Source organism: Anthonomus grandis, chromosome 1 (genome assembly GCF_022605725.1).
Source record: "Anthonomus grandis grandis chromosome 1, icAntGran1.3, whole genome shotgun sequence".
NCBI classification, from domain to species: Eukaryota; Metazoa; Arthropoda; class Insecta; order Coleoptera; family Curculionidae; genus Anthonomus; species Anthonomus grandis.
Genome location: NC_065546.1, coordinates 22,855,595 through 22,876,858, shown reverse-complemented (window position 1 = coordinate 22,876,858; position 21,264 = coordinate 22,855,595). Strand labels below are relative to the sequence as shown.

At 30.3% G+C, this 21,264-nt stretch overlaps 1 protein-coding gene across 4 annotated transcripts in view; it reads left to right on the top strand.

Moving 5' to 3' along the window:
* Positions 1–21,264, top strand: part of LOC126749069 (uncharacterized) — a 251,533-nt gene that overhangs the window by 173,092 nt on the left and 57,177 nt on the right. Inside the window, exon 1 of one of the 4 annotated variants that reach the window (XM_050458725.1) lies at positions 17,623–17,988. The exons of 2 other annotated variants lie outside the window; for them this stretch is intronic. In XM_050458725.1, coding sequence (XP_050314682.1) covers positions 17,952–17,988 — 37 coding nt within the window. In that variant the 5' untranslated portion in view covers positions 17,623–17,951. Of the gene's footprint in view, positions 1–17,622; positions 17,993–21,264 lie in introns of those variants that run through there. One more of the 4 variants, XM_050458928.1, reaches the window with a different exon arrangement.

The following is a 21,264-nucleotide window of genomic DNA, read 5'->3' as shown; positions in this document are numbered from 1 at the left end:
TCTTTAGGCACTAGATAGGTTACTCCTTGCGTTAGAAACGCTGGCATTTCCTGTGGGTTAAGAATAACTATTTTAACTAATAATAATAATAATAATAACTAAATTATTATTATTATTATTATTATTATTATTATTATTATTATTTATATTATTATTATTATTATTATTATTATTATTATTATTATTATTATTATTATTATTATTATTATTATCTTCCCTCAGAGGAGAACATTCACTTTTATCATTCATTCCTCAGCTCTGTGGGAGCCCTTACCAGGTTATTAGGCCCGTGGTGATGATGAATGGTGTTGGTTCCCAGAAATTTCCTTACAATTCGGGCTGTATTTTGAAGCACCTCTTTTTGTAGCTCTCTGTATATATGTTGATTGAGACCTAGTTTTTCAATGCTTCTTTTCAGGTTCTTTGGTATGACTCCCATAGCCGACATTATAATTGGTATCGTTCTAAGAATATTCATTTGCTATTCCCTCTGTAGCCGTACTTCTAGGTCGCGGTACTTTGAAATTGTTTCTGCGTACTTTTAAACTAAATTGTTAGTATTGGGAATAGCCACTTCGATAAGAGATGTTATATTATGTTGCTTATCGTCTAAAACCAAGTTACTTAGTTTTAGTCGATAAGTCTAAGTCTGTTACTACTTACAGTTTGATACAGAACTACCTACCTACAGAATTTTTTCTCGAATATACTTATAAGTTTTAGAGCGAGCTCTTGATGTATAAGTTTTGCTGCATCGTGTCTCTCTTTGTATTCCGTGGGTGCAAATATTTGGCAAGCTCCTGTTACGTGCTGGATTGTCTCAGATGTTTGGCATCCATATCTACACCGGTCTGTTTCGGGAAACATTTGTCCTGAGATCAGCCAATAGTTTGACTCATATTTGCCAACATGCTCTTGCATGAGCTCGTTACTATGTCATCCGTTCAGAGGTTTGTGTTTCCAGTTCTGTATTTTGTCATTTGGTGTTTGATGGTTTATTATATTTTTTTCATTTTTCAGTTTAAGTGTGGTAAACTTGTCTATTTGGCAAATAGCTGCATGTAGAGGTGAACCCACACACTTTCTAAAAAAATAATTTCTTAAAATTATTAATTTGTTGGTCCAATTGCTTTTCTAGATCGATAAATTCTCTTCCTCCCTTGCATCGTGGTAGCGTGGTTCTCTTTTTCCTTTGTAAATTCGCAATATCCGTTCTACTCCATATAATTACACAAATGACTAGCCCAGCACTGAACAGGCGTATGTGTTAATTGCCTACGAAAGATTTTTACTATTAAGTCCAGTACTTAGCACCCGTCTCATTCTTTTTTGAAATTCTGTTTTGAAGTTCTTCTTTCACGGTCCGATGATCGATTCTTTGTGCTTGTTTAACCCCATACACATAAGTATTTACAAGTCACCCCTACTTGCATTGAGTGGATCTAGTTTCCTTTCTCCATCTGAAAATTACCTTCATTAACTTTACCTTTTTGGATATTAAGATACCGACACTTATCTATCCTAAAATTCATGCTAATATCTGTCGAAAACTCATCAACGATTTTAAGCATTTGGTTGATGTTTTGTGACTGCTAGTAGTTTTAGGTCATCCGTATAAAGCAGGTGGTTTATTTCAATGATATCGGCATTGTTGTTTTAATAGAATCTTCATAATTGGTCGAGTTTTCGTGATAGAGGGTTCATTGCCAGACAAAACTAAAGAGGACTTCTCTCCTTGGAAAGAACGAGGGCGTGTCCTTGAAATATATCCACCTCTTTTTATTTAGATGGATTGCGTTATGTTACTGCAAGTTGCTTCATGTTACTGCACGTTGACATTGCATGCTCTAAAAAATAAGTTATATGTGGACTAATTTTGTAGATTTTTAGTATCTGAAAAAGCCAACTATGGGGCACTATAGTCTGTATAAACCATAAAAAGATTTCTTTTCTTGGTATAGGCTTGACTACCTATGGCAGAGTTAATTATCAGTTGCTTTTTGCATCCCATAGCATTCTTTGTACACCTCTTTTGCTTATCTGCAATATTTTGGTTGTGTTCACAATGCTCGTAGATGCTTTGGGCAATACACGAAGTAAAAATCTAATAAATGATTGGTTAGCAGGTAATTGGGCATTATTTTGTGGGATCCTGTTTATTAAGATCGTCTTTGGGCAAAAGATAAGTTGATCCCTGTGTAAAAAAGAAGGGAATTAATTGAGGATTAATCAATATGTCATTAAAAAACTTAGTTAATCGCTTTGTGTACACCCTAACTTCTTTATCCAGAAATTGTGTATTCCATCAGGTCCCGGTGCTTTCCAATTGTGTGCATTTTTTTATAATATTTGTGACTCATTTCAAGGAAATTAGCGATACTTTCTCTTTCTTCATTAATCCACTCGGCGCGTAGATTGCATTGTGCTGGTATTTCAAGCTGGTCTTTCTAGAACTGCTGAATAACTTTTTTAGTTGGATATGTATTGTTACTATTATTATAATAATTATTATTATTATTTATATTAATTTTATTATTATTATTATTAAAATAGCTGTACTCAAAATAATAATGTGGGAAATAAATGTGCAGCAATACTTTGGCGAAACAGTACATATCCACACGGCACACACCCATATAGATCAATTGACAGATAACTGTCTTATATCAAACGGTAATTATACATGGCACTAATCGAAGAGATCGCCAATACCAAAACAGAAACGCGATATGTCTATATTATTAAGCAAATCGGCCCATTTATACCAATGTTATATGTAGTGGTTTAGCCGTCGCAGTCGCCGGGCAAAAATCTGGTTCTCCATTTTTTACACACAATGTAAACAAGCCGCTTTATAAGCTTTTGTACGCAAAATAAACTGTTATGCCACTCTGTGAGTTTATAATGATGGAGGGCATGTAATAGCGTATTAAGATGTTTTAGGAGAAAACCGTTATAATATTTACGACTACCTCAATACGAAGGAAAATTAAAAGTTTTGTAAAAATTAAAATCAGTTGCTATGGATTACAGATATCTAAATAGGTCTTCTTGTATCAAAAGTCTTACATTATATGAATTGCGGATAGTATTATTAATGTTAGGGGAAGCAACTTTCCAGGCCCATTCTTCTGAGGCGTGATATAGTTGCCTCTAATTCATTTCGGAGAAAAAAAAGCCCTTTTGGTTGAAGTTAAAAAAAATAAATAAGCAATAAATAAAATGATTGCTTAATTTCTAGTAATACTATTACTTTTCTACTAAATTTCTAAGAATATTTTGGTATAGTGATCAAGGAGAATAACTACAGAGTTTTAGATTAAAGCTTAAAATAAGAAACAAATGAGAAATTATGTAAATTAATATTTATTTTTAAATTGGCAGATAATACACGTTAAATTTATTAAAATTATGAACGAAGTATGCAAACTTATAAGAATAATATTAAAATATTAGATATAATTATAATATTATTTCATTATTTATTCTTGAAGGTCTAGTATGATTACTACAAATATAACGTAAAAGAATGAATTTTTAATTGAAAATGAAAAGAAAGATTGTTCCTTAAAAAAAATATTTTTATTATTAAGTCACCTCCAAATAAGCGAACTCTTGGTTGAGACTAGGTAATATACGTGTGGGAAAGCAGTCACATTTAAATCGGCTCTTGGTTGGTACGATTATTATTACGGCTTGCCACCTAATTGCCTTTTACCACTAATTGATATACAGCGCACCGTGTAAATCCCATATCATTATTGTTATTACTGTTTGCATTACTTTTTCCTTTTTATTAAATGGTGCGCTATTGTGTGTCAAAATTGGATCACCTACGATGGCCCTAGAATCAAAGGAGAAGAGTGTGTCTCTCTCACTACTTTGTTTAAAGTTTATTAATACCAAATTTTTTTGCATTTTCTCAATGTAGAATTTTATTATTCTACTTCATATTCTTTAAGCATTTTTATTTTTTTTATCGAATTATTATCATTAGAATTATTTAAATGCGTTCTCTATTATAAGAAATAAATAATATTTTACACCTATTATTGGCTAAAACTGGAGCCGTAATCAAAATGAAAATAGTACTTTCTCTTTTTCCTCTTTTATTTGTTGACCAAGATAAGATTTTTAGTAAAGGTATTAACCAGATATTTATCACTTTTGATTTTTTCTTAAACGTATCTAAACCATGATCCACATAAAACACTGAAGAAGTTTCATCATACCTTCTGTTTTAAGTTTTTTTATTTTTACAGATGCATACTGAATAGGTCACTTTATTTATCTAGTACTCAGTTTTCTCTGATAAGAAGAGCTTCACACATATTTTGAATCTCATTGTTTAATGTTATGAATATACATAATATGTATTTTAATATTTTCTCAAAAAACACCGTACTTACAACTGACGTCTAAATCTAGCTGGAGATCCAGGAATAAAATAGCGGGCTGTTCTCTGGAAGATATGAAAGAAGAATATGCTGCTAAAGTTCTCCACTGAAGATGAATATTAAAAAAAATACAGATAGTTCTTACGACCTATTTTTTGAAACCAAAGGTTCGTTCGCTTTGAAATCCACGGTGAAGTTTTACTGATTTTGTTTTGTAAGAATTGCATAATACTCGATAATGTGCTTAAGTATATGAGCATACTATATGATCAATTACTCGCACCCACTCCTTGTAAAAGTCGAAGTAACTGAAACTTCTTGCAAGTAATCTAACAATCAGTTGAACAGAAGGAGATTTATTCATCAGATCTGCATGAATAAAATGCGTTCCATTGCTGTAATTAAAAATTATCCAGCTTTTAAATTAAGAAAAAAGTTGGCGCAACGAATACACTTTATAATCCAAGCATTTATAAGACAAATATCTTCTGAGTTATGTAATAAGTTTACCAGAAGTCAGAGAAACACAACAAACTAGATTATAGGGACCGGCAAAATAATTTATATAAACTTTTAGTAGAGTAAAAGCACTAATCGGGTTTAAAGCATGTAATATAAACTAAGAACCTTTTAAACACCTTTTTGCTAGATCATTGTTACACTTACCGCAACCACTGTAACATACTGGTTAGAGAATCGATCATTACGCAAAAGAGAGGTACTTAAAGGCAATATGGCAACGCAATATTTGGTGCGATCGACTACTCGCCGTTACTAAGCGTCTGACTAATGGGGGTTACGCTATTATTTGCAATAAAATTTCGCAAAATATTACGAGAAAAGCATCAGTGTACAACCTGCATAAAATCGTAATCTAATCTCAAAATGTTGTGTGTTATAACAAACATAAAATATAAACTTTGATAAAAATAGACAAAATTTAAAAAAAAACACTAAACATTTACAAATATTTATATATAATTATGAAAAATAAACTTAACAAAAATTAATTCTTTAACTAAAAGGTACAAACAGAACTCCTTCTTTTGATAAGCAATAAGTAAACCTCCCACAAAGTTCATTTCGTACTTGGAATAATGGAATTGGCACATTCAACAATTTTCTTTCGCAACTGCTCTTAATTTGTTGGCCTACTTAATTCGTGTCATATTAATGGTCACCGTAAGATAACTCTAAAAATAAAAGTCACTCAAGGACAAATCTGGAGATATAAGAATTCATTGAATATTGCCAGTCCCACTAATAAATAAGACCGTTAGGAGAAATATCTGTTAAAAATTCAGGAAGAACATGCTTTTGCTGCAATACAAGATATTTTTGGGTATTTAAAGTAACAACAATAAAAATAGCTCGATGATATAGTCGTCCATATAGTCGTCCACAAAATACTAGGCCAAACATTCAATTTTTGAAGATACTGAGTATGGAATTGAAAACTTCTACGATAATTTTCCCAAGACCAATAACGAATAACACAATGATTGTATTTCCCATATAATGGAAAAGAATATTGCAAAATGCAATGCAAAAGGATGTCGAAAAGTTCGAATATTTTTAAATGTAATTGAAAACAAATCCCTAAACTATACCGGCGAATTGTTTCCATAAAATCGTTTATTAATTTGAAGAAGGCTATTTATACTCTTTTTCGGAAAGAGTATAAATAGTCACAATAAGTTAAAAAAAATAGCGCACACAGCAAACTATATAAATAGGAAATATAAGAATAAAAATTATTTATACATTCTCAATACAATTCATATTCAATTATTGACCTTTTAATTTGATTGATTTCTAAAAGATCAAACCTATCCGCCGCGCCGTCTCCATTTGACATACAAGAAAAAGAAAAATACGATTTATTATATTGAATCAGATTTAGAACTTAAAAAATAACGGAAAAACAAACTATTTTAATTAAGTTCAACTTGTCCCTAGTTTATTTAAAGTATCAGGTGTAATTTAAGTACATGTATATTTACTTACCTTACCGCTGCTTTTGCTGCCTTTTTTTTATCAAACTTGTTATACTTTTATAGTATGACAGGTGATCGAATTTTTGACCTTTTTGAGAATATACATTGCATCGGTAAAGTAGCGGATAAATTCAATACAAATGAAATGGATCATTTCTGAAAAAAAATTTTTTCTACGTGGAAATTAAATATACAGGGTGACTTAAAAAAGATATGGCGTCATCAATATGTTTTTTAAATGGAAACCACAATTTTTTAATGCAGAATCAGAAAGAACGAATTTTTTTACAAAGGGTATGGCATAAGTGAATCGTGGTTACATAAGCAATTTTGAACGAAAAATGATGATAAAATGTAAAGTTACAGAAATACCTATCTAAGCTAAATGTTCGAAATGAGCATCGGTAACAACCTGACAATAATCAAGGCGATTTAAAAATTCTTTTTGAACGTTGTCAATGACATCTGGAGTAATATTTCTAATTTCCTGGCATATTTGTTTTTTTAAACTCGCCGGTTTAGTAATGTTCACTTTAATTTTTAAGTATCCCTAAAAAAAGTAATCGAGGGCAGTTAAATCTGGCGATCTGGGTGGCCATTCAATGAATCCTCGTCTACCTATTCAACGATTTGGAAAAATTTCATCTAGATAATTGCGAACGGGTAAAGCATAGTGTGGTGGAAGTTTGTAATGTTGATTAATGAATATTATTATAAATTAATTCACTGTCATTTTTTATTGATTATAAAGGCATTTTAACGATTTATTATTTGTTACAATTAAAAAAAGTTTTTATTTCAGTTTCTCGTTAGATTTATAGGGATTGTGTTGTGTAATATCTTATTCTATTTAAATATTTTAAGTTCATTTTAAATTTATTTGTAGTAACTATACAAAAGGTGAGTATTGGCTTTTTATTAATCTCACTAATAGTCAATAAATCAATTTAAAAAAAATGTTCTAAACAAAGTTTTTCGTTGACTAAGAGAAACTGAGCTAAAAAAATGTATATATTCATTATTTTTTTTAGTCATCATTAAGAACTATATAATATTATATATTATATAGTTATTTACTTTTTTTATTATTATTATTATATTACTAATATTGTATATTACTTTATTACTGCTCTGATTAACAGTTAAAATTAAGGTATTAAAAATAATAAATTATTATGAAACCATATATTAAAATGCTTTATATTCCTAAAAAAAATTCGTTAACCATTTAGAAATTTGGAAGGGTTTTAAGTACAAAATAGGCCTATGGTTATGAAATTCGGTATTCGGGCATAATTTTGCAATCTAAACAACTTTTTTCTTATAAACTTTTTTTATATCTTGCCTCGAAATACTACTTTACCCATTCATAAAATTTAGAAAATGCTCGTATCAAAGAATGCTTGATTTAAAAAAAAATAAAGATATGCTAAATTTTATTTTTTGATCAAGGGGGGCTGGATGCCAAATGGTCAAATTTCAACTACAAAATTTTTTGTCATTTTTACGTATAAATTCGCTCATCTTGGGATACACTGTATAAATAATGAAGAGACGTGGACTATCACAGAAATTTGTGGCACACCTGATAAGATATTTCATTCATCTGACGAGCAGTTATTATGAATAACCTTTTTTTGTAATATAAGTTTTATCAGAAAAAAAAATTAATTCTTATATTTATCAGCATTTCCACCATCATGGATAAAGTAGATAGTGGTGAAATAGACCAGTAATTAGGCAACATTTAACTTCTTTGAAGGAGTGTTACAACTTGTGGAACTTTTTGAGCTCTGGAAAATAATCAATGATCACAGTTTATTAACATCTCTAACGGGAGTCTTAAATGGTAGATTAAGAAAGATTCTTACTGATATTATCTTGGCCAGCAAAAAAAATCAGCAAAAAAATGTGTCAGGCTTTACCCGAAAAAATAGCCCTATATTATATGGCTATAAATTAAATAATATTGTAGTTAGTGGAAAGACTGAATGTCAAGACTTAAGGGTTTATTAGCAATCAAACCTAAAATTTAATAAGCACCAGAATTATTATTTAAAATGCATATAAGGCACTGGATTTTGTTATTAGAAACTCAAGGTGGCTTAAAATAGATACTGTAATTAGACTGTTAAATGTACAGTCTGTTATTTTTATATACAGTGCTTTCATTTCAAAACGATCCACCCTTAATAACTTTCTTAAAAAAAAAAAAAAAAAACACATTAAATTAGATATACAGGGGGACGTTTAATTATGCATTTACTGAAGTTCTGTCAATCACCTCCTCACCTCCAGCTAACCTCACTTTAATATGTCAAATGGGAACCCCATCGTGTGATTCATCATAGTAAGGAGCGTAAAATTCTCTATTCAACGGTACCAAAAAAAATGAAATCGGTAAATGTAGAAGCAAATAGTTAGCGAAAATGTCTAGAAATAATGAATATTTTATTTACGCCAAACTTTGGCATGTCAAATGGCTATCCCATGGTGTGATACATTATTTTAAAGGGCATTCATTATGCTATCAATGGTTGTAAAACAAAAAAAAATTGATTGACCAAGAAGCAATTAAAGTGTAAATCGTTAGGGTAGAAAAACAAATTTAATTAGTTTAACAAATTTATTTTATTAAATGTTCAAAATGCGCGCCGTTATTAGCAAGACAATAAAAAAGCCTATTTTTAAACTCCTTACGAACGTTGACAAGGGTCTGCCCGCTAATTTCTCTGCATTCTTGAAATATTCTATTTTTTTAATTCTCAATACTCTCAGGTGAGGTTTTATAAACTTTGCTTTTTAAGTAGCCCCAAAGAAAAAAGTCTAGTGGGGTTAGGTCCGGAGACTGCGCCGGCCATTCGATTGCACCACGTCTGCCAATCCACTTTTCTCGAAAATTTTCATCAAGCAACTCTCGAACTACCAAAGTGTAGTGCGCGGGAGCTCCATCCTGCTGAAAATCTATATTATTTTCATTCAATAATATAGCACCATGTTGATCTACTTGATTTTCCATAGATTGGATGATGGAAGGGTATATTGCATTTATTAAAGGTTTAAATAAATTTCGCCAGTCAAATTTTCTTCCAAAAAAAATGGCCCGATTATTTCATTCCCATAAATTCCTGCCCAAACATTAATTTTTTGGGGATATTGGGTATGGCCTTCCCGAAAAACATGCGGATTTTCATTATCCCAGTATCTACAGTTATGTCTGTTCACCAGGCCATTTAAAAAAAAGGTCGAATTGTCACTGAAGCAAATGTTCTTCAATAAATGGGCATCGTCGTCAATTCGCTGGCACATCACTTCTCAAAACTGAATTCTCCTATCAAAATCATCTTCTCCAAGTTCATGAAGAATATAAATTTTATAAGGAAAGAACTTTTTTTTTAAACATTTTTTTTTAAACTTTATGTACGGAACCAGTGGAAATATTTGTTAGTTTTGCGGCCTTTGGTATAGACAAAGTTGGATCCATAGGAAATTGTCCTAGTACTTCAACTTAGCATGCTTCATCGACAACTCTATTTTCATATTTTTTCTTATTGCAAATCGATCCCGTCTCTTCAAATTTTCGTATCAATTCTAATACGTATTTATGGCTCACGTTTTTATCTTGATACCTTTCATTAAATGCTCTCGCGGTTCTGCGAGCACACCGATCTTGAGCTCCATAAAGGAAAATTATTTCTATTCTTTCGGCTAGCGTATACACCATTTTATTAACTCACTGTTTTAACTAAAATTGAAAAATTGCACGCGTCAAACTGACAGTTTTAACAATAATAAATCGCCTGCTTTTTAAACGCCTTAAAAATGTAAGGTATTGCAGTGTTTTTTTTGTACCTATTAGGTAGGTTTCGCAAAAAATATAAGTGAAATAAATACATATACAAAGTTATAAGACTGCAAAGATTTTTGCAAAAAATTTGAAGACACTCTTTTTCTCGCAAATAACAGTACACATTCTTTACTTAAAAAATAAATTATTTGCTTGAAATAATGTACTTTGTTTTTACCACACATTTTAACTTCTAAAGAAAGTTATTAAGGGTGGATCGTTTTGAAATGAAAGCACTGTATAATATAGTGAGCAAAAAAAATAGTAATCTGAATTTAATTAATAGAATGGATTTTAATATCTCCAAGATAGCCCTTAGACCTACAAGCACTAAGTTATTTAGTGTGATTTTGGCTACTCTATCACCCCTTAAAATCATGCTAAATAAGTGCAATAAAGTGATCCAACTCTGTGATATAGATATTTATAATATAAGTGTTTTAACTGTTAAAGAAAAACTACTTATTGTAGAATTAAATTAATTTTATAATCCGCTGTTCTAGTCCTTATACTTTTCCTTTAATTTTATTGTTTTTTAGTCGTTTTATTGTTTCATTTATTTCTCATTGTTTTCTTATATAAATCAAAAGAAAATAATTTTTCTAAAAAAACGTCTATTTACACTAATAGCCTAAAAATAACAAAGTTATAGTGATATTAATAATTTTGCCAAATTTAGGCAAGTTGGCTTCGAACTTTTTAAGAGGAAATAAATCATTGTATAAATAATAATACTGACAGTTGCACGTTAGCAAAGTTCCTGATTTTTGTAATATCTAAATTAGTAAAATGCATTTTACGCATATTTAAAAAAGTTATACGCAAATTATACAACAAATTATGTTTTGATTTGATTCCTCACAGTACAGTTATAAAATTTTGTTTAACTAGATTAATTCGTCTTCACTTGAGTGTATTATGAATTTTTTTTTTGATTAATGAAAAAAAACTGAAAACCTGGTATCAGAAACGTAATATAGATACACGTGCAAATACATTTCTAAAACGTTTTCAGCTTGTTCTTGAGGCTAGAAATTTAGCTATGTAACAACACAGTGCCCATTCAAATCTATGTATTTCTATTAAGCATGCTTCTCTTTGATGCTAAATAACTTTTTTTTAATCTGAAGAAAAATTTAAAAAAAATTGATATGATACCTAAAGAGATAAAGAGTTTCTCACTGACGCTCCATAATTTAATGTAATTGATTCTTCTCATTTTTTCATTTCATTTTTTGTAGAGAAACAGCTTCCCTGATCCCTACTAGCTTTTTAAAATTAAAAGAATTTAAAATAGACGTAAAAACTTTTCACGATTTTCCCAACAATATCTTTTAAACAGAATATTAAAGCTTTTGTTTTTTTACCACATTCTTAATACTTTCAGGGATTAAATTGTAAACTTTAGGAACTAGATATGACATGAAATGTAAGTTTAGGTCACACTTAGATTGTGGAATATTTAGATTATTAGCCATATTGGCTCGAGGTTCATAGATATGACAAACAATACTTAAACATTATTTGATTTTAATTCATTATTACCATGCACAAAATTGCACACTGCAAGGATATACAGGGTGTCTCACGACGAATAGACGCGATCGATATCTCAGAAACTAATTTTTCAAAAATTTTTAAAACTTGGCAACATGGCACAGTTAATGGGGATCACACAACTAAAATATTTTGACAGTTGTGACGTTTTCAGTTATACCGGAAGTAGGTAACTTCGTTATTTTAAATGGAACACCCTATATATTTCTACATTTTTGGCTTCTACGTGAAATTCTAGATATATTTTGTGTATAATGTCCTATACCTAAGTGTAACCGTTTTTGACATATTTTTAATTTCACGTGAAAAACTATGTTTATAAGCCCTAACATAATTACCGATTACTCCCTTTTAGTTAGAGTCTTAGTTAGTGCTTGTAGGTCTAAGGGCTATCTTGGAGATATTAAAATCCATTCTATTAATTAAATTCAGATTACTATTTTTTTTTGTTCACTATATTATATATAAAAATAACAGACTGTATATTTAAGTCTAATTACAATATCTATTTTAAGCCACCTTGAGTTTCTAATAACAAAACCCAGTGCAAATAAACCCCCAAGTCTCGGCATTCGGTTTCTAGACGTAGTCAGCGGTGTTCCGCAGGGTAGCATTTTGGGCCCATTACTCTACACACTTTACACATCTCAGATAACAAAGAAAATAACATATTGTAAACATCATAACTACGCGGACGACACCCAGATCTATTTCTCTTTTAAAGATACTGATGTTTGGCAGGCTAATATAAAAATTAATGAAGACCTTAACAATTTATTTATAGAAACGCAAAAGTTACTTTTAAAAGTTAATCCCAATAAGTCCACAGCCATTCTTTTTTGTAGTGATAATAAACGAACAAATATTTTAAATAACTTGCAACTTTACATTAATAATGATAACATAACTTTTAAAAATTCTGCTAAGAATCTTGGACTTTTAATGGATTACAAACTAAGATTTAAGGATCATGTTACTCTTAAAATGAAAAGTGGGTACTCCGCACTGAAAATGATTTTTTCGCAAAGGGATTACCTGAATTTGCCTATAAGAAAAATGCTTTGTGAAACATTGGTACTATCCCAATTAAATTTTTGTGACACCATCTATGGCCCTTGCCTTGATTCTTCTGACTCATATAGAATACAAAAACTTCAGAATTCCTGTCTTAGGTTTGTATATGGCATAAGAAGGAGAGAACATATTTCACATAAGCTAAAGGTTGCGGGGTGGTTAAATATGTACAATCGTAGAGTGTTGTCACAATCTTATTTGCTTCTTTTTCAAAATTCTTAAGTCAAGGATTCCTTCATATTTACATCGAAAAGTTAGATATCGGACTGACGTGCACAACTTGAATATTAGAAGAAAACAATTATTAACTATTCCTTCACACAATAAAGAATTTTTTAAGAGATCGTTTTCTTACTTAATAGCACACTATACTAACAAATATTGTATAAATGATTTTACCATGTCAGAAAAAACTTTTAAGATGAAAACTAAACTAATTCTAATAAATCAATAACAAATTACTCACTTAGAATAATAAAAAATTGTTTTTTATTTTTATTTTTAAATTATAAAATCGAATTATTTATATGTGCCAACCTTTTCCTTGTCCAATTCCAGTTCCTTTTCCTATTCTCTCCTTATCCCATCAGTATGCTTTTTATTCGTGTTGTATTAACTTTCTCCTTTTTTTCTTTAACTGGGAAAATGCTTTTGTTTATTATTTATAAGTGTCATTTATAATTTATAATTATTAAATATATATAAGGCCTCAACAGAATTCAGGGAATCTTGTTGTTCCCTGGAAGTCTGAAAACATGGCCTATTAGTCGCCTTCTGGAATTTTATTTGTATTTGTATAAAATTTAAGTTCTATAGATATTTTTTAATTGTTTCAATACACATTAAATGTGCTCTTTGTAAAGAACGAACTATTCAAGATGTGATATGCATTTGGTTTATAACAGAATTGTAATTTTTTATTTTTATGGTGATTAGTAAAAGTCTTATTATTATTATTATTATTATTATTCAGTCTTTTCACTAATTACAATATTATTTAATTTATAGTCATATAATATAGAGCTTTTTTTTCGGGTAAAGCTGATACATGACACTTGCTGATATCAAGACACATTTTTTTGCTGATTTTTTTTGCTGGCCAAGATAATATCAGTAAGAATCTTTCTTAATCTACCGTTTGAGGCTCTCGTTAGAGATGTTAATTAATGTGATCATTGATTATTTTCCAGAGCTCAAAAAGTTCCACAAGTTGTAACACTCCTTCAAAGAAGTTAAATGTTGCCTAATTACTGGTCTATTTCACCACTATCTACTTTATCCATATGATGGTGGAAATGCTGATTGAATTATCTTTATGAAAAAATGATAAAAATAGGGGGTTTCTATTTAAAAAAATTGACTTTTAATGATTTTTTCATTTTAATTTTTAATGCTAGTTTTTGACCCTCCTGTATCGTTTTTTTAGTTAAATATTAAAAGCCGTATAGTTGTACACGGCTCAAGGATTGTTGATTAGTTGATCATGACGGTTGTCATAGTAACCGCTGAAAGCGCCAGTAAGACAATGGATTATATGCATTAAAATTATTATAAATTATTTAAGTGACTTGCTATTTAAGTTTTCTTCGTAAAAGTGTTATTTAATGTATAATTTAATTAAAAAGTGTACATTTCTGTTTTTTCAGATGCCTGTCGATAATAATGCCTTTAATATGGGATACCTCTTGAAGAGCTTGATTTATATTTTCAAGCTTAATTTGATCAAATATAGGTCTATTTGCCATTTTTATGGAAAAAGCTATATATTGGAATTTTTTAATATTTGAGGTTAATTTAAAAGTATCTAAAAAGTTCTTAATCGTAGTTTAACAGGTCTTTACTTTTAGACGTGTTAGTTCCCACCTTATCACATGAAATATCACCACAGTGTCATCAGCATATGCGATGAGTTTTCCATCAAATTTAAGTTTACAGAGATAATTTACATGGACATTGAAAAGGACAGGTCCAAGCACGGTACCTTGTGGAACGCCATGTTAAACTGTTTTGTCTTCACTTAGGGTATCTGTTATCCTGACATACTGTATCCTATCTTTCAGATCATTGGAAAAGACATTGAATACAGCACCCCTAACCCCATGCCTCCCCAAAACTTGTAGCAGCAGAGGATGTGATACTTTTCCAATGCCTTTACACATCTCGTGAGAGTAGCAATACACTTTTTACCCTTATCTGAGACATTATTTTAGACACTAATTCGTAAACTGCATGTGATGGTACTTAACCCCAACCTAAAGCGAAATTGATTATTCGATAATAACCCATTTGAATCCAAATACACGACCAACCAAGCCTTAAGACATTTCTCAAATATTTTTCCCAGGTTAGAGATTACACTTATTATAATTTCATATAATATTTTTTCATATAATTTATAATTTCATTAGCGTTGGTGGGCTTTAAGAACATTGAAAAAGATGGACTATCTGCAAATCGCAAAATATTATCTGGGTCTTTGCTTACCTACGGTTGTAAAAAAATTGGTGGCAAAATCAGCTATTTTTTTCTTTTTAAATATCTTCTAATTGCTCTCATCTTTTATGCAAGTTATTCCTGTCTGTGATTGTTGTTCATTTGTTGCCTCTTTAACCAATTTATAATTTTTTTTATGTTTTGAGTTTGAAATTTGTTCTTATAATAGTCATTTTTTCTGCATGTTATAATTTTGCTAAGATGGTTTCTATAGTTTTTATATTCATTTAATTTAGTAGGAGAGGCATTTACTTTAAGGGCTTTTTTAAGTTTGTCTCTATGCTTAATGCACTTGATTATTCCATTTGTAATCCAAGGCTTTAGCTTATTATAATCATTTACTATATGTTTAGAATATTCCTTTTTTATTATTGAATTAAGATTGCTTAATAAATGATTTAAAGCTTCTTCTGGTTGACTAAAATTTAATGCATGCATCCAATTTATATCAGATGAAAGTTTTTGTAATTTGTTCATAAATATACATTTAAGTTTTGTTTCAGACCTAGATGATTACTATCGTTATTTAAATTTGTCTCAAAGTATATATACAAATCATTTAAGTTTGAGAATGGTGACCTATATATTGCAAATATGTTATAATCTATATTTTTACACATCTCGTGAGAGTTTATTTTTTGTTACTTTTGAAGTTTGTAGTTTAATAGTTGACGAATATAGTAGTTGAGGGAATTTGGCATTGAGAGTTATTTTTAAACTGGCATTCATTGGCTCATTTATTGTCTCAAGTAGATCACTAGTTGGATCAGCCGTAGCTGATTTTTGATCTGGCAATGTCTAATCGGTATCTATATGTAGGGCACTCCCCATCATTTGCTTTGTGGTGAACGTCATAGTTTGTGGCAATTTTTTTGCTAGACATCACAGTTTATGTACTTGGGATTTTGATTATTGTTACTACAGTCTTTTGTTTCATGTTCTTCTGTATAGTGGCAGCAGACTAGTTTAATTGGACAGTTGATAGATTTATGGTTAAATTGTTGGCACTTAAAACATTTTAAAAAACATACATTTTTAAAAACCGGCAATCTTTCCCATTAACAAGTGGAATAGTTTGAGCGAGCATTCAGCATATAGGATCTTAAGCTTTTTATATTTAAAAGATTTGATGTAAGTTACTTTAAATTACTCATTGGCTATAAACAGATTTTGCTTTCTTATTGTAAGTTCCAGGTCCTGTTCTAGAAATGTACCAAAAAAGTCGATTTTGGTATAAATCAATATTTCATTACAAAATAAGGCTTTTGTGGATAAATTTCTACATGAAAACACGATAATATCAGCTGAAATTACTTGAAATAGCTGAATTGAATTAGCTGAAAAAGTGCTAGGGCTGTTTTTTTTAACTTTGTAATTAAGAAACTAATAAACCTCTACAACTGGATAATAGAGGTTTGCGCGCTTCTGGGTGTTGTTTGCACCTTATATTTTTGTCAAAACGATCCGATGAATAAATTTTGAATCATGTCTCCGCTCCTCGATCATCATGGAAAACCATCATCAGTTTTCTACCTTTTCTAAACGATTTTCGGCGAAACCCAGTAATCTTTTATCTTGAAAATTTCAAATATTCTAAATTAGAAGAAGCACTTTTTTGTCATGTGATTAATGGTAAGACTTGACTGAGCGATACTTCATTAGCTTATTGGGAAAACAAAATGTAATTTACTTATGAGAATAAAAATTAAATATGGCGATCATTTAAATAAAAATTTAAAGTTAAAATTGTTTTCTACATAAAAAATTGTATCATTTAATTTTTTTTAATATCTTAAATACCACAAGAGACTAAATAGAATTTATTTGTAAACACAATTATTGTTAAGAATAGTTCCCGAAATTGCAATACATGTATGCAAATTTGAACATATTATTATATATGGGAGTTTGAATGACATAAACAGAAAATTTAAAATGTAGCTATAGTAGTCTCCAGTCAAGCCCCCCAAGGTTTTTTTCCTTAGGGTAATCACTAAAAACACAAATTAGATAGTTCGCTGCCTCCCACTCCATCTCCCCTCCAAAGATCATTGTTGTGAAAAAAACAGCGATATGGTCCCGAATAACAATACTATAAAACTAATAATCATCATGGTGGTTGATCTGCCACCCCTCGGTGCCTCGCCCCTCCATCCTCTCTTTTTTCTCTGTCGCCTCTTTTGTCACGCCTCGCACGCTACTACTACAGGTAAACTACATCGCTCAGGTGTTCGTAGTTCGACCAGTTTCGGCACTCATCGTTGCATTAGTCGCGAGACAGACGCCGCGAGAAACGGTCGTGAGTGAATCCGAGCGCCCCGAATTGGCGAAGTTTTACGTAAACACTACAGTCAGAGTTTCCTCACTGAAAGTTTCATATAAAAATACCCTCGCGGTCATCAGCTGTGCAAAATTCGTTATAACAGCACGTGCGCCGGAGAAATTTAATTCTTGGTGACTTTTTTTTTTTTAAATAGTGCAATTTGGATTTTTTGAGGTAACTGGTGTAGTTCATGATGAGGACTTGTGCAGAAGCAGTTGATAGCGAAAATTTAGAGAAAAAATGCGAAAAGACAACGTGAGACAATGCCGGAGGAATACCATTTAAAGCCTTTTTCATCACGTAGGTACTCGAGCCCATATGTATATGTGTGGGTGGTCAGCTCAGCCTTAGAGTGTGTTTTCAAGTTGTGTGTGTGTGTTCTTTTAATAAAATGTCGTAGAGACCAGAATTCTTTTCCCATAATGATGCGAGATGGGGCTCACGAGTACCTCGCCGTTGGGTTTTGGGTTTTGCCCGTTTTTTTTTCTGGTTCGTTTTGTATTGATTGTTGTTCCCAGCCAAACTATAATTGAGTCTAGAACATCTTAAAATAATTATTATTTATTGCATTAATTTGCTCGGAGATATGCACCATTTGGTATTAGGCTCGATATTAGATTTGCGATATTCATGCTTAAAAGAAATTAATTTTATTGCGATAGTCGAGCCATTAATTTTATAGTTAGGTTTATTATTTTAATATTTATGATGTTAATACTAGCTTGACTCACATAATGTATCATTTTCCGGATTTTAGAACGTAATATAGGAATTTACTTATTTTTAAGTTCATTTGGGAATTCTAAAGATTCTCCATCGAAAAAAAAATAGTAATTAAAAATTCGGGATCCTCATCATTCGTTAAATTAATTTAGGCTTTTTTATTTCGAAAAATTTTGTCATTAAACTCATTCTATGCTTAAATCCTTTATACTGTATAATACCCTTTTTTAATTTTTTTAAAGATATGTACATAGTAGATTTTAATTATTTCATGGTTGACTTTTTTTAATTGATTTTTTTTTTTTTAGAACAAAGTTGTATATATTTTAAATTTTAAAGTTCAAATAAGCTGCTCTTACATAATTAAAATACTGATACTTTTGTCTGTAATCTGCTGTTTTGAGAAATTAAATATTTACTAAATATTTACTTCCCAAATTGGTTATTGATTAAATTGACAGTAATTTTTTGAAATACTAAAAAATTTATAGGGTAATAACTATCAAAATTTTCCTGTGATTTCCTTTTTTTTTCTATCAAGTTGCACAATTTTTTCTTATCAGTTTAAATGCAATATATGGGCGTCTCTTGCTAAAATTAACCTATGAGTATTTGGAAACACAATTTAAGCGATGTTCTCATATTGCACAATACCTTTGACATTGGTATCTCATTATTAGCCCCATACAGTTAACTATGTTTAAAAAGTGCGTGTTAATCATAATACCTAATAGTAAATATTTCGTGCGCTTTTTGACCTTTTAAAAAAATATATTTTCATTCTTTTATGGAAGTATTGTTTAAGTTTTACTGCACGGAATAAAAATACCTAACATATAATATTTCATAAGCCAATAAAATAGTAATGATTCTCTGAATAGTAGTTGGGGAATTCCCACCTAACAAGTGTTTATACCTGTTCAATACTCATAAATTAAGCTGGGTTCTAATAGGGTTATTGCAACGACTTACAAGGTCAACAATGACCTACTGGCGCCCCTCTAATATTAGGGTCAAAAATATAATGTCCCATAAAATCAACTTCTGTTGAGACCTTAATAAATACGTTAAAAACATGTATACGTGGAAATACATGCTTACTAAAAATAAAAAGTGATATGGCGCCTAATATACCATGGGTACCACCTTGCAGCGGTAAAGCCATGGTTTAAAGCAAAATAGACATGTTTGTTTTATAACAATTACTAGAGTGCATGTTTAAGATAAGATTTCTCAAATATTTGTGTAGCCGCAGGTCGTTTGGCGAAATATGTAAATATACTAAGAGGATGATTATGTTTGTTTCTTTAATTTTTTACCTTGTAGACTGATTTCTTATAATTGGTATGATTATTTTTGCGTGTTTTTTTTAAATAAAAGTGATATACTATACTATAGTACTAAATAAGTTTTTAAAACTCGCATATGTATTGACAAAGATAGAAATACATATATGTAATACCTTGATTGGCACTATTTCAGTCAGAATGACTCTACTAGTGAAATTTCATGAAAAAATACGGGATGTTACTTAATGGCAAGTCGTAACTCGAAAGGATAATGAAAGGAAAAATATAAAATATTAATATATCATAATGTGTACAATAATAAAGCAATAAATGCTGACGAGTTCAGTTAACTTGATTTATTTCAACCATTTTTCTAGATTGATGATTTATGTTATTAAAATATCTAGGTTGATAGGAGATATTATGTTGCATTAAAATATCGGAACTCGCAGAATTAAACTATTACATAGAATTAATTTTTTTATGAATAATTTATTACGGCTGTAATAGGTTTTTGCCTTAGTTTCTGAAAGATTTTCAATAGGATTTCTGGCGACTAAAAAGGCCACTATAAAACCCGTTGTTATCCCGTAACCAGACTGTGAAAAGTATGGATTTACGGTTGAGGCATTTGATAACAATTGGTTGTTTAATATGTTAAAGCAAATAAATCGGCTTTAGGTGGATATACCCTTCTCGTTAGTGAAGAAGCTGTCCCAAAGCGTTTTTCACATTTCACAATTGATGTGATAATTTTTTTGGCCAGTTTTGTTCCTACAGAATAACTAAAATAGGAAAATCTATCACTCAACATAAATTGAATTTTGATTTGTTACTAAAAACGAATCGATTCAATTGACCTATCGTCTTTTGAATGTATTCTTGAGCAAAATGTAATAGCGTCTTCATGTTCTTTATTTTTGAGAAGAATGATTTTTTCGTTTTCGCCCAAAAAGCCTTTTAACTTTTTACTCATAGTTTATGAGCAAGCGCCATTTCTTCTAGCTAAATTTAATTTGCATTAATGATAAAAAAAAATTTTAACATCTGAATAATATAGTTTTCTGTGTTTTTTTTCCTATATACCATATGAAAACAATTGTTCTATTATTATCAAAATTGTATGGAAAACTTGCTTTTCTATATACAAGGTGACTTAAAATTGAGTCTAAAGACTTCAAGGGCGTAATTACCAGCCAAAAATAAGAACTTTTTTCTATATAAACGTATGTTCTAACTTGCTTCGTTTTCTAGATATAGAGCGTAAAAGTTTATTAATAAAATGGGTTTTTTATCAATTATTCAAAATCCTTAAATAAAATTTGGTAGGCTTATTTGTCGTCATAAAGGCCCTCCTTTGGTGGGAATAAAATAAATTTATTAATTCCAGTGGCGTTTCAGGGGGCTACCTACTTGATACTTATAGGTAAAGTTAAGTTACGCAACCGCTTTTTTGACAATGTAATTTATTTTTTAGATTAAGCGGTTAATGCTGTAACTTTCTTGCCTCTTGAGCCTGTTTATAGCTTTGTTTCCAGGAAAAAAAATAAAATACTCTCCCTAT